The sequence below is a fragment of the Rhinatrema bivittatum genome, chromosome 13 (genome assembly GCF_901001135.1).
Source record: "Rhinatrema bivittatum chromosome 13, aRhiBiv1.1, whole genome shotgun sequence".
NCBI classification, from domain to species: domain Eukaryota; kingdom Metazoa; phylum Chordata; class Amphibia; order Gymnophiona; family Rhinatrematidae; genus Rhinatrema; species Rhinatrema bivittatum.
The window spans coordinates 62,071,882-62,084,439 of NC_042627.1; the positions used below are offsets into that span (position 1 = coordinate 62,071,882).

Genomic DNA, 12,558 nt, shown 5'->3' on the forward strand with positions numbered 1-12,558 from the left:
CAATGTAGCGTAGACGAGGGCAGAATAGAGTGCTGTTACGTGCTGGGGGGTGAGGGGTCTTCTAGACATCCCTTGATAAATTGATCCATGAGAACAAAAAGAGAGGAGCAAGAAATTGCTAGCCCATCACTGGTGGGCTAGGATGGGGGCAGTAAAAGTGAGATAGGCTGGGACAAAAAGTAAAATAAGGCAGAGTCCCTGGAATCAGAATTTAGAAGTAGGTAAGGTAGAGTAGGATAAGCATTTTGGATAGGGTCGGTTGACAGGAAAAGATAGTCTAGGATTGGGGAGGAGATAAGATAGGAGCCTAGGAAAGTGTTTTCTCAACCACCAGACCTATAGACCAGCACTGGTTCCTAGCAGCATTTCTGCCAGTCCATGGAGCAACATCACTGCAGGAGGCTGAGGAGGAAGCAAAACCTGCTCCACAACCATTTACACTTACAGTATTCCTGTACCACAGCCAGCAGAGAGTATTTTCCTAAGCTTCTCCCCAGCCGATCTTGTTTTTCCCTAGTTGGGGCTGGTCCTTAGGCCTCATCTATGGAAGAGGTGCAGCAGCAGCTGAATTTTAAGGAGCTGGTGAAACTGAGGGGGGGGGGGGGGGCGGGATTAGTGTGTTTTCTCTGTTCTGAGGCCCTATCTTCATATAGAAAGCAGGAGGAGATTATGCCACTGAGGCCAGAGAGCAGAGCAGATGCTGACAGTTTCATGCAGACATCAGTTTAACATTTAGCTGCAATTGTTCCCCTTCCAGAGATGGAGTCTGACCCCAAATGAAAAAAAATTCTACAGGCAGGGGTATTAATTTAACTAACGCTGCCAACTGGCAGGGAGGATTTTTTGTTGTTGTTGTTGTTAATGACCAACTGGTGGCTGACTGGATGCAGGAAGGAACTAGAGGGTTGTTGTTTTGTTTTTTTTAAACAAACAACTTTGTTTGAAAACATTTTCTTAAATTGGCTAGTTATTGTCTTAAAATGGCAGAGCAGCTGTAGAACTGATCCCATAAAATTAAAAACTTAGGGGGCTGATGCAATAATTGTGCGCTGAAAACGGGCACAGTGTTGAGCGCCTGTTTTCCTAACGTGTGCCCGGCCATCTCTTCTGGGCACACGATCCAATATTTAAATGAGAGGTTGTGCTAAAAAGGAGGTGCTAGAGAAAAATGTGTGTAGCTAGCACCTCTTCAGCATCAGGCACACAGGAGAGATGGCTGTCAAGCAGGTTGAGAAAACAGACGCTCAATCTACAAGCATCCGTTTTCTCCCACTACCAGCATAGACGCACAAGATACCGTGTAAGCCTGTATGTGTATTGGAAGTCCAGAATTTTTTTTTAATTAATTAAATACTGCGTTATTTGGTTCCTCCTACTTAATATTGCGATGATACTGTTAGGAAGAATCATAGAAAGCAGAATTTTTCTTTTTTTTTTTTCAATGCACCCTTGGGCAAGGCATACCAGCCCTGGGCTGGCGTAAAATATGCCACATTGCAAGGGTGCACTGGCCAGGTGGAAAGTTTATTGGATCACGGGGGATTAGCTAGTAGCCTCATCTACATTAATGTACATGTGATGAGCGCTATTAGCTGTGCGTTTTGGACCCGCTAATCCCCATACTGGAGGTTATGGGCGCACGTCCAAAACATGCATCAAATCATGTTAAACCGTGGTATTGCATTGGCCTTTAGGTGGGAGGAGGAGTATATCTTTCCCTCACCTTTACTGCTGTTTAATTTTGTGGAGGGACACCTCCAGACATACACACTAATCCCGCCCCCCACCAGCATTGTAACCTGTCCCCATAATTTAAGGAAAGTAACATTGTGCATGTTATTGTAATCCACTGAGCTTTGTGGATCAGCAGCACATACATTGTTTAAATAAATAAAGGACATACTAAGAGTTGAAAAACATTGATCTAGGATACACTTGGATGAGCCTGGGCAGGATGGGAAAAAGAGCCTAGGATTTTTTTTTAGGGGGGGGGGGGGGTGTGAAAAGAGGAAATGAAAGGAGTCTCCAGGATATGGGATAACATAGATGAATGGAAGGAGGTAGTCTAAAAGAGGATGGGTTGAATTAGGATAGGAATCTAGGATAAGATGAATCGAGGGATAGGGCGCGTCAGGAGAGCTGGACCTGGTCTGTAGCTGCCGGTACTCGTCCCGGGTCTTGCCCAGCTCCACCTGCAGCCGGGCCCTCTCGTTGGCCGTGATGTCCAGCAGTTTGCGGGCATCGGCCAGCTCGGTCTCGTAGAGCAGGCGCAGGCTGCCCACCTCCCGCGCTCTCACATCCTCGCGCTCCTCCAGCTCCAGCTTCAGCACGGACTTGTCGGCCTCTAGCGCCCGCACACGCTCGATGTAGGCGGCCAGGCGGTCATTGAGCTGCCGCAGCTCGTCCTTCTCCTGCTGCCGGCTGAGCTTGGCGGGGCTGACCGGGGAGTGGACGCGGCTCGAGCCGGGTCGGCAGATGCTGGTCGGCGTGGAAGTGGCCGAGGCCATGTTCGCATAATCCGGGGGGGGGGGTGGTCCGCCGTTAACAGCAATAAATAGCGGAGGCCGCCGGCTTCTTCGCTGGAAAGAGGAGCGGTGGCTCTGGCGGTTACAATGACGGGAGGAGGGAGAGCTGCTCCGGGGCCGGGCTCCGTCTCTGTAACAGCTGCGCCCCCATGTGTCGCCCTCCGCCTCCCACTTCAGAGCCCGAGCCCCGGCGCCGCTGCCGGCGGGATATAAATAACCACGTGATGTCACTGTGGGTCACGCGCCGGCGGCTCGCGCAGCGGCCGGACGGTTGGAGGGACGGCCCTGTTGCCGCTTTAACCTGACCACAGGGAGGGAGGTGGCGGTTTATTAGGGAGAATAAACCGCCACCTCCCCCCCCCTCCCCCCTCACTCTGGGGGACGCCTCAGCCCCCGAGCCCACACGTGAAAGGCCGCAAAACAGAGCAGGACGCTCCCGGGAAGAGGGGGCTGGGCTGGGATGTGACGGCAAATAGACAAATTCTGGGGATTTCCCTGCCAGTCGTTGGAAGGGGGCAAGAGACTGCAAGGGTCCCAGAGGGGATCCTGTAACCTTTTCGCATGTATTTCATCAAATTCCAATGGAAAGACGTATTAATAAAATAACAGTAATACACCTGGACTTGACCAACATTACTCAAATAATGATGTTATTTATGAAATTGTAACTGAACTTTATTGGCACCTGTTAGAATGTACGATATCCTACATTTACTTACCTTAGTCTATGTGCCTATTTGTAAACCGTTGCGATGGTAGATAACTTAGCGAGGGTATAGAAAAGTTTTTAAATAAATAAACATAAATAAAATAAATAAACAATAATTGTTTTCCCTAGAGAGCTGCATGAGGCGATTTACAATACACAAAGTAAAATCGGCAGATGTAAGAAAGAAAATACACATGTTAATTTAGTATTAGAAAATGAATAGATTAAAAACAATTTAAAAGTGCTTCAAGAAAAAAAATAACTTACCACTGTTTACAGAAAAGGTCAAAGAAAGGAGATTATAGCATGAAAAGCAGCTAAATTAAAATCTTAGAACATGATTTGGAGAAGTTGTCTTAGAAAATGAGAAAACAATAACAAACTATGGGGTAGATCTTTAAAAAGTACGCGATCGCGTACTTTTGTTCGCGCACCAGGCGCGAACAAAAGTACGCTGGATTTTATAAGATACGTGCGTAGCCGCGCGTATCTTATAAAATCCGGGGTCGGCGCGCGCAAGGGGGTGCACATTTGTGCAACCTGCGCGCGCCGAGCCCAGCGCGGCCTGCCTGTTCCCTCCGAGGCCGCTCCGATTTCGGAGCGGCCTCGGAGGGAACTTTTCTTCTCCCTACCCCCACCTTCCCCTCCCTTCCCTTCCCCTACCTAACCCACCCCGCCGGCCCTATCTAAACCCCCCCCCCTACCTTTGCGCGTGTCGGCCGGCAGCCCCGCTCCGTCCTCCGGTCCCGGGGGCTGGTCCGGAGGCCTCGACCACGCCGCCGGTGCCATGCCCCCGGGCCCGCCCCCAAAACGCCATGGCCCGCCCCCGAAACACCGCGTTGTTTCGGGAATGCCCCGGACACGCCCCCTCCCTCCCCTTTTCGAAAGCCCCGGGACTTACGTGTGTCCCCGGGCTTTACGCGCGCCGGCGGCCTATGCAAAATAGGCGTGCTGGCGCGCGAGGGCCCTGCGCGCGTAAATCCGGAAGGATTTACGCACGCGGGCCTTTTAAAATCTGCCCCTATGCTTTTATAAATCCTAGAATTGTCATGAGAATGGAAAGTGCTAAAGGCACATGACTAATTGTAGGAAATACCCCTTAAACAAGAAAAAGATGAAGAAATCGAAAATGTTTCTGAGGCCTTACAGGAACAGGTGAATAAATATAATAAAAGCAATTGTAACCAGAGATCTTGGTGCTAGGGTTGGGACTTTACCTATTTCGGGACTACCAGAACTTTTGGTGAAGATCACATGGATTTGGATGTTAGAGTTATTTATTTACTTGCTTTTCTAAATCTGAAGTCACAAATTTACAAATTCAGCTAAGAGGCAGATGTAATTAATACCTGCTCTAAAACAGGAATTAAATTTTGGCACAGGTTTTGATTAACAGGCATGGTAGAAACCAGCAGTATCACAAGAAGTAGTAAGTTAATGTGATGCAAATTGAGCAGAAGTAAAATAAGCACACTAAACAAAAATTATGCTAAAATTGTGAGTTCACTTGAAATTTTGCACTAATGCAGAAGACTGCTTTAAAAAGTGCTTTAAATCAGGAATAAGGAGGAAGGTGCATGAAGTTGGAAGGCGTGTGATGTACACTGTGCATCCCAACTTGGGCAGGATCTTGCAAGCAAGACCATTTGGGCAAGACATGCCAAGTTAAATCAAAGGGTAAACTCTCTGGGATGAGCACCTTCAGCCAAACAACAGTACACATTCTACCACTGTACATCTGGTCTAGGGTACAAAAGAGAGCAAAATGTATAGCATTGACTACATGTGCCCCTTCAAGAGAGCTTAACCTTTCATTTCACTTTTCATGTCTTACTCAAATGGCCTTGCATGCAAGATTGTGGCCAAGATGGGATACAATGTTGCATGCAAGGCCATTGTGCCATACAGCCAATGCGTACTGTTCAGCTGTAGGTGCCAACCCAAGAGAGCTTACACTTCAGTTTTACTTGCCATGCCTTGCCACAATGGAGCAGGCACCAAATATGAATAATATATAAGAATAATGGCCTTTCATGCAAAATTGGCATTCTGCATTGGGAGGGAGATATGGGGTGTGTGGGAGGGAGATATGGGATGTGTGTGTATGTACACACACTCTTCCCCATAACCTTTGAGCCCTCTCCCTCGTGTGTGGGGGGAGGAGAGGGCAAGTGTTGGAGACTATGTATATGAGTGTTGGGTGCAATTAGAATTACTTCACCAGGCACAATGCTGGAAATATAACTTCTGGATCTAATGTGGAGTAAAAATGTACTCACATTTCTGATGGCCATTGCTGTGCTCATGTGATAGTCCCTGTTTTCTACCACACTGGACATGACAATAGAATAACATTGACCACCAGAAACATGAGTTTACCTCAGACCAAGAAAGGAATTAAAAATGTAAGCTCCTTTGGGAAGGCACCTTCAGCTGAACAGTATATATTTTGGCACTGTGCATCCTGATTTTGGTGTATTGTTCAGCTATAGGTTCCTGCTCAAGAGAGCTTATTCTTTGTTAAACTAGGATACCTGCTCCAGAGATTTTATACTTTATGACATTCCTTGTCAAAATAGCCTTGGATGTGAGAATGTACCTAAAAGTAGGGATGCACAGCACCAATCTTAAATGGAATACTATTTGGGCAAGCTATGGGAAGTAAAATCAAAGCATATATTTTCTTGGGTGGACACATACAGGGGCCGATGCAATACAGTGCGCTCAGCCGAGCACACTGTTTAACCCGCTGTCGGACGTGCGTTAAATAGGCGCTAATCCATCCCCTAATGCAATAGGGGGATTAGCGCCTATTTAACGCACGTCCGATGCAGAGTGAATGATTTAGCGCTCATCACAAGTAAATGCATGTGCATGAGGTTACTACTCATCCTGCTCCTGCACGGAGCAGGAGAGGGACCTTGGGGTGATGGTGTCTAATGATCTGAAGTCGGCGAAACAATGCGACAAGGCGATAGCTAAAGCCAGAAGAATGTTGGGCTGCATAGAGAGAGGAATATCGAGTAAGAAAAGGGAAGTGATTATTCCCTTGTACAGGTCCTTGGTGAGGCCTCATCTGGAGTACTGTGTTCAGTTCTGGAGACCGTATCTTCAAAAAGACAAAGACAAGATGGAGGCGGTACAGAGAAGGGCGACCAGGAAGGTGGAGGATCTTCATCGGATGACGTACGAGGAGAGATTGAAGAATCTAAATATGTACACCCTGGAGGAAAGGAGTAGCAGAGGTGATATGATACAGACTTTCAGATACTTGAAAAGGTGTTAATGATCAAAAGACAATGACAAACCTTTTCCATAGGAAAAAAATCAGCAGAACCAGGGGTCACGATATGAAGCTCCAGGGAGGAAGATTCAGAACCAATGTCAGGAAGTATTTCTTCACGGAGAGGGTGGTGGATGCCTGGAATGCCCTTCCGGAGGATGTGGTGAATACCAGAACTGTGAAGGACTTCAAAGGGGCGTGGGATAAACACTGTGGATCCATAAAGTCAAGATGCTGCCAATGAAGAGTGGGTGACTCGCCAGAATGATGGCTACTGCCTGGAGTCAATACCCTTATTAAATAAACATACACATGCTTACTGTGACTCCAACATCGCTCTAAGCTTCAACAACAAGAGGAAATGTGGAAAAAAGGATTTGCACTCACAAAGAAGGGAGTAGCTGGCTTGTTACGGCGGTTACTACCCCAAATCAAAAAAGCCTGATACTTCACTTTCAATGCATATACAGCATAGTTCTCTGATTCAACGGCAGGGGAGAAGAAAAACTGATACTTCACACATCCAGCAGAGCTCTCTGCTTCAACGGCAGGGGAGAAGAAAAGAGGGTTCGCACTCACAAAGCGGGGAGTAGCTGGCTTGTTACGGCGGTTACTACCCCAAACCAAATGTGCCTGATACTTCACTTTCGATGCACATCCAGCATGGCTCTCTGCTTCAACAGCATGGGAGAAGACTGATACTTCACGCATATCCAGCATAGCTCCCTGCTTCAACGGCAGGGGAGAAGAAAAACAACCGATAAGGGCTGTATAACATAGTCTGGGTAAAACAAATAAGCATGGGTGTAGCTTGCTTATTGCGGCGGCTACTACCCCTAACGAATCAAGCTAGATATTTCACTTGGATGCAGCTCCATCACTGCTCTCTACATTAAAGGTGGGGGTGGAAGGGAAATAGAACCAAGAGCTAAGAGAAACAGATAAGTATGAGAGAAAAAATGTGTGAAGCTTGCTGGGCAGACTGGATGGGTCATTTGGTCTTCTTCTGCCGTCATTTCTATGTTTCTATGTTACTCATTCACTCCAAATGCAAAAATATAAATGTGTGTCTCAGACGCAAATTTATCGCTCATATATTAATGCCTGCCTGGAGCAGGCGTTATTAGCTGAGTGCACTGAAAAAAAGTTCAGAAAAGCAGAAAAAACTGCTTTTCTGTACTTTTTCTAAGTTAAAAAAAAGAAAAAAAAAACTCTGCCGGCCGCTTTGAAGACCGACGCCGATATGCTCGGCATCGGTTTTCATAACCGGCTGGCTGCAGTAATGAAAATCGATGCCGAGTTTATCGGCATCGGTGTTCATAACCGGCAGACTGCTGGTAATCGCGGGGTCGCGTTAGCAAGGAGGCGCTAAGATCGCGCTAGCGACCTTACTGCCTCCTTGCTAGCGCAACCCCCTAATTTGTTTATTGTATGGCGCCCCCCCTTGCGGGCGCAATGCGTGCACTAAGAAAGCGGGCACTGCTTTCCGCAAATTTTATTGCATTGGCCCCACAGTTAGCTGAAAAAAGTATAAGATCCTGGGGATAGACATCCACAGCTAAACAGTAGGTCAAAGTCAACATACCCACTACCCAGTGCCAGTGTACTGTTCAGTTGAAGGTGCCTATCCTGAGAGCTTATGCTGGGAATTAAACTCTTGGGTCTTAGGTGGCATAAACTTACATTTCTGCTAACTGAAGTTCTTCTATTACTATGCCCAGTGTGGCAGAAGCAGCTGGACACTACCACATGGCACAGCAATAGTATAACAATAGTTTAACATAGCCACCAGAAAGGTTACATAGAAACATAGAAACATAGAAATGACGGCAGAAGAAGACCAGACGGCCCATCCAGTCTGCCCAGTATGCCTCGCACTTTTTTTTTTTCTCTCATACTTATCTGTTTCTCTTGGCTCTTAGTAACCTTTTGGTTCTATTTCCCTTCCACCCCCACCATTAATGTAGAGAGCAGTGTTGGAACTGCATCTAAGTGAAATATCTAGCTTAATTACAGGTCTATCCTGTAAAGTGCGGCCGCGTTTACCCTGCTCCTAAGCCGCGTTTTACTCACTTTCCGGCCGCGTTATCCCTTCCTGCGATCCCGAATCCACTATAACCTACTCCTACCGCGTCCTAAAATCCCCGGCCAACCCCTTCCGCACGCGGCATGGATATTGCATGCAAACGAACGAATTAGCTATTCCCTAGCATCCCGTAACCCGCGCCCCGACTATCGCTATCTTTCCCTGCTGTTTTGTCGCGCGTTTAACCTGCAAACTTACCGCCTACCCTGACCCTGCGGTAGAGGGTAGAGGGTAGAGGGTAGAGGGTTACGATCTACTCCAGCTCTGACCAAGGAGTAAAATTTACAGCTAAAAAAAAAAAAAGTCCTTAAAGCTGTTTGCCTTTAATGCACCTCCCTGCATCCCCAGTTCAGCTTCATAGCCATGGTCCAAATCTCAATTGCGTAGTCTATTAGGGTCTGGGAGCCCTGGCGAGATGAAGGAGATCCAAACCCAATGTGGCCAGCTGGCCGGGTTTGTTAAAGACAAGTCTGAAGGCCTTAACGAATTGTTGCAGATCCTGAAAAAGAGGATCCAAGGCTTTCCCATCCAATAAGGAGAGCACAAAGGTGGTCTTGACTACGTCATTGGGAACAGTATTGGCTGGAAAGAAAAGTGCATAAAGCATTGGTTCAGGAACCCCTGGCACTATTGTGGGTCACCTGCATGCCAGGGAGGAGCCAGGAAGCGGATCATGGGTGGAGCAGGTATGGCTGGGGGGTGCTGCGGCTGCTGCAGCAGCTGAAGAAGCTACGGATGTCACTGTGGCATCTAGACGGGTGGTGAGTCGCTCCAGGGAGCCTGCCAGGAGCTCGAGAAACTGCTGTTGCTGCTGGATCCTCTGTACTAGGCCTGAAATGGCCTGGAGGCCTGAGGAGGTCCGCTGCATCCATGGCCTCATCAATATTTTGTGGACGTGAACCCCAAGGCCAAGGTGAAACCTAGAGAGAGGAGTCCTGCAGGTCCCCACTGTCGGCAGGCAGAGCTGGCTGGCACAGAGGCTCAAGCCCTCGTTCCCCTTAGGATGAGCCTTTGGGTGCCAGGTCCAGCTAGACTTAGGCATGGGCCTCTGTGGAGGTGAAGATCCATCCCGTAGAACAGTGATTCTCAACTGGTGTGTGTCGCGACACACCAGTGTATCGCCATGAACACGCAGGTGTGTCGCCACACTTCCCGGTCCCCCGCTGACCCAGCTGCTCCCCGGTCCTCCTCCACCCGGGCTTAAAATGCTGTCAGCCCGGGTGGAACGCGGCAGAACAGCTCTGGAGTCAGCGGCACCGGCATTGGCATGGTCTCTTCTTCCCGCCCCCCTGCGGCCCGGAAGAGGAATTGGTGAGCAGCGGGGTGTGTGCCCGGGAAGAAGAGACCATACTAGTGCGGTCAGCGTCGGCCCGAAGAACAGAAGAGAGACGTGGCTGGAGGAATGAGCAGCGCAGTTCAGAGAAAAATGAAGAAGAACGTCAACCCCCGCGGCCGATGGGACTCCTTGCTCCGCGAGGGCTGAAAACGAAGGAGGTTAGGGTTGGGAGGAGGCTGCTGCTGCCGCTAGTTCCGGGGAGGGAGAGTGAATGAGCGAGCAAGCATGTGTGTTTGAGATCCTGTGTGTGAGTGAGATAGCATGTATGTGAATGACTGAGAGCCTGTATATGTGAAAGAGAGCATGTCTGTGATTGAGAGCCTGCCTGTGAGAGAGAGAGCATGAATGCAAGTTTACGATTGAGAACCTGTATGTGTAAGTTTGTGATTGAAAACCTGTTTGTGTGAAAGAGTATGTATGTATGTTTGAGATCCTTTGTGTGTGACAGAGATCATGTGTATGTATGATTAAGAGCCTGTGTGTATAAGTAAGAGAGAGAGCATGTGTGTCTGTGTGTGATTGAGAGCTAGTTTAGGTGAGAGAGCATGTGAATATGTGATTGAGAGCCTGTGTGAAAGTAAGAGAAAGACAACATGTGTGTCTGTGTGTGATTGAGTGCTGATTTAGGTGAGAGAGCATGTCAGTATGTGATTGAGAGCCTGTGTGTAAATGAGAGAAAGAGAGAGCATGTGTGTCTGTGTCTGATTGAAAGCTGGTTTAGGTGAGGGAGCATGTGAGTATGTAATTGAGAGCCTGTGTGTAAATGAGAGAAAGAGAGAGGATGTTTGTAAGCATGTGAGAGTCTGTGTGTGAGAGAAAAAGACAGCATGTATGTGTGTGATTGAAAGCTTGTGTGTGTAAGCGTAAAAAGATAGACAGCATATGTGTAAATGTGTAATTAAGAACCTATATAAGTGAGAGAAAAAGCATGTGCATATGTGAGTGACTGAGAGCATGTGTGTACAGGTGTGTAATTGAGAGCCAGTGTGAGAGAGAGCGCTGGTATGTGACTGAGAGAGAGGAGAAAGTTCCAAGCAAACCACCCCTTCTCCTGCTAATTCAAAACAATCTCAGGAGACCTGGATATCAAACGTTTCCAGGTATGCAGGGGAAAAAATGTTTGTATACTTATTTTTCATTACTGGGTCTTTGTGTCTGCTATTTTGAAATATTTTATTGGTATCTAGACATTTTTTATATGAGTTTTTAATTATTGGATATTCCACTCATCAGCTGTTTTGAAAAATCTGTTCTTTTTGTTAGAATGGTTTTACTGCTACTGATTTTATATTTCTTGATTTGTTTTATAAGGATGGGTGATGTTTCTTTATTCCTTTATTACACTGCATACAGAGACTCTGGCTTGTTGCGGTTTCCAATTCAGTTTTTTCTGCATGCTTCTAGTTATGCGTTTTGGTCTCTTTATTCTTTGTTAGGTGAGGGTCAGCACATGTGATTTAGGTGAGGTTTTCTGCTGGCGTGTAGTTTCTGTGTAGGGCTCTATAGCAGCCTGACTTGGTCTGTTTTCCTAATAGGAGATGTATTGGTGTCTTAAGGCCTGGTGTAATATTTTCAGTGTTGCCTTTTCTTAGGTAAGGTGGTTACTGTTTAAGTGCTGGAAATTGGTGCTGTTTTGGTGTGGGATGTTTACTATTTATGCAATTTCTGTTCAGACAGACTACGTAACTTTTCCTTGTGTCATTTTAAACAATAAAAATAATTACCGGACCTTTACTTTTTATTTACGCCATGAATTGTAATGAGCAGTGTGTCACACATTTGAGCGTGGCCTGTCAGGTGTGTCACGATGGGAAAAAGGTTGAGAACCACTGCCGTAGAAGATGTTGCAGGCCAGCACGGTGAAGAAAGCGGAGTCAGGATGAGTAGCGGTCGGGACAAGCAGCAGGCTAACAGAGAGAGGTTCAGGCTGTGGGCAGAGCTCACTCAGTATCGTGGTTCAGGCAGTGGTCAGGGCAGGCAGAGTTCAAGCAGTAATGGTGAGCAGGCAGCATCAAGGTCCAATCCAAGGTCAAGCCAGAAGTCCAATCTGGTCAAAGCCAGATATCCAAACCAAATAAGACAAACAAAGGGGTGGAGGGTGAGGTACCACAGGATCAAAACAATACGTTGAAGACAGACAAGGGGAGACTGACCACAAAGACAAGAACTCAGAAGACAAACCAGACTGCCAAGGAACCAGGACACAGGAACTCAGGAAGGACACACAGCGTAATCAGGAACCAGCAAACAAGCATCAGGAACCAGGCAAAGCACTTCTCCAACAGAGTCGACCTATAGATGAGGCACTGAGGAGGCGTCTCAGGCAGATTTAAATAGTGTAGGGCTCCTGCCATCATCGATGGGCATCTCTCTGGTTTTCCCACTGCTGGCCCTTTAAATTCCGTGCAGGTGTTGTGTACGCATGCTAGGGGAGTCAGGGCCAGAGTCAGCGGTGTCCTACCTCAAATGAAGGAACATGCACTCGCACTGAAGTAAGTCAGAGTCAAAGTACCCCCAGTGGAGCCTTACGAGGCAGGTAAGAGCGGTGGATCACGAGAGTGTGCTATGAGCCACCAAACGCAACAACACTATTAAATCATGCTGAAAGATGTTTAGCTT

The 12,558-nt window shown here is 47.4% G+C and overlaps 1 protein-coding gene across 5 annotated transcripts in view; it reads right to left on the minus strand.

Moving 5' to 3' along the window:
* LOC115074703 (lamin-L(III)-like) overlaps positions 1–2,745 on the minus strand; it is a 103,451-nt gene extending 100,706 nt beyond the window's left edge. For 3 of the 5 annotated variants that reach the window (XM_029574433.1, XM_029574432.1, XM_029574430.1), the window contains exon 1: positions 2,146–2,745. In XM_029574433.1, the coding sequence (XP_029430293.1) occupies positions 2,146–2,507 (362 nt within the window). In that variant the 5' untranslated portion in view covers positions 2,508–2,745. The remainder of the gene's footprint in view (positions 1–2,145) is intronic. The other 2 variants (XM_029574429.1, XM_029574434.1) reach the window with 2 other exon arrangements.
* Between the last annotated feature and the right edge of the window lie 9,813 nt (positions 2,746–12,558).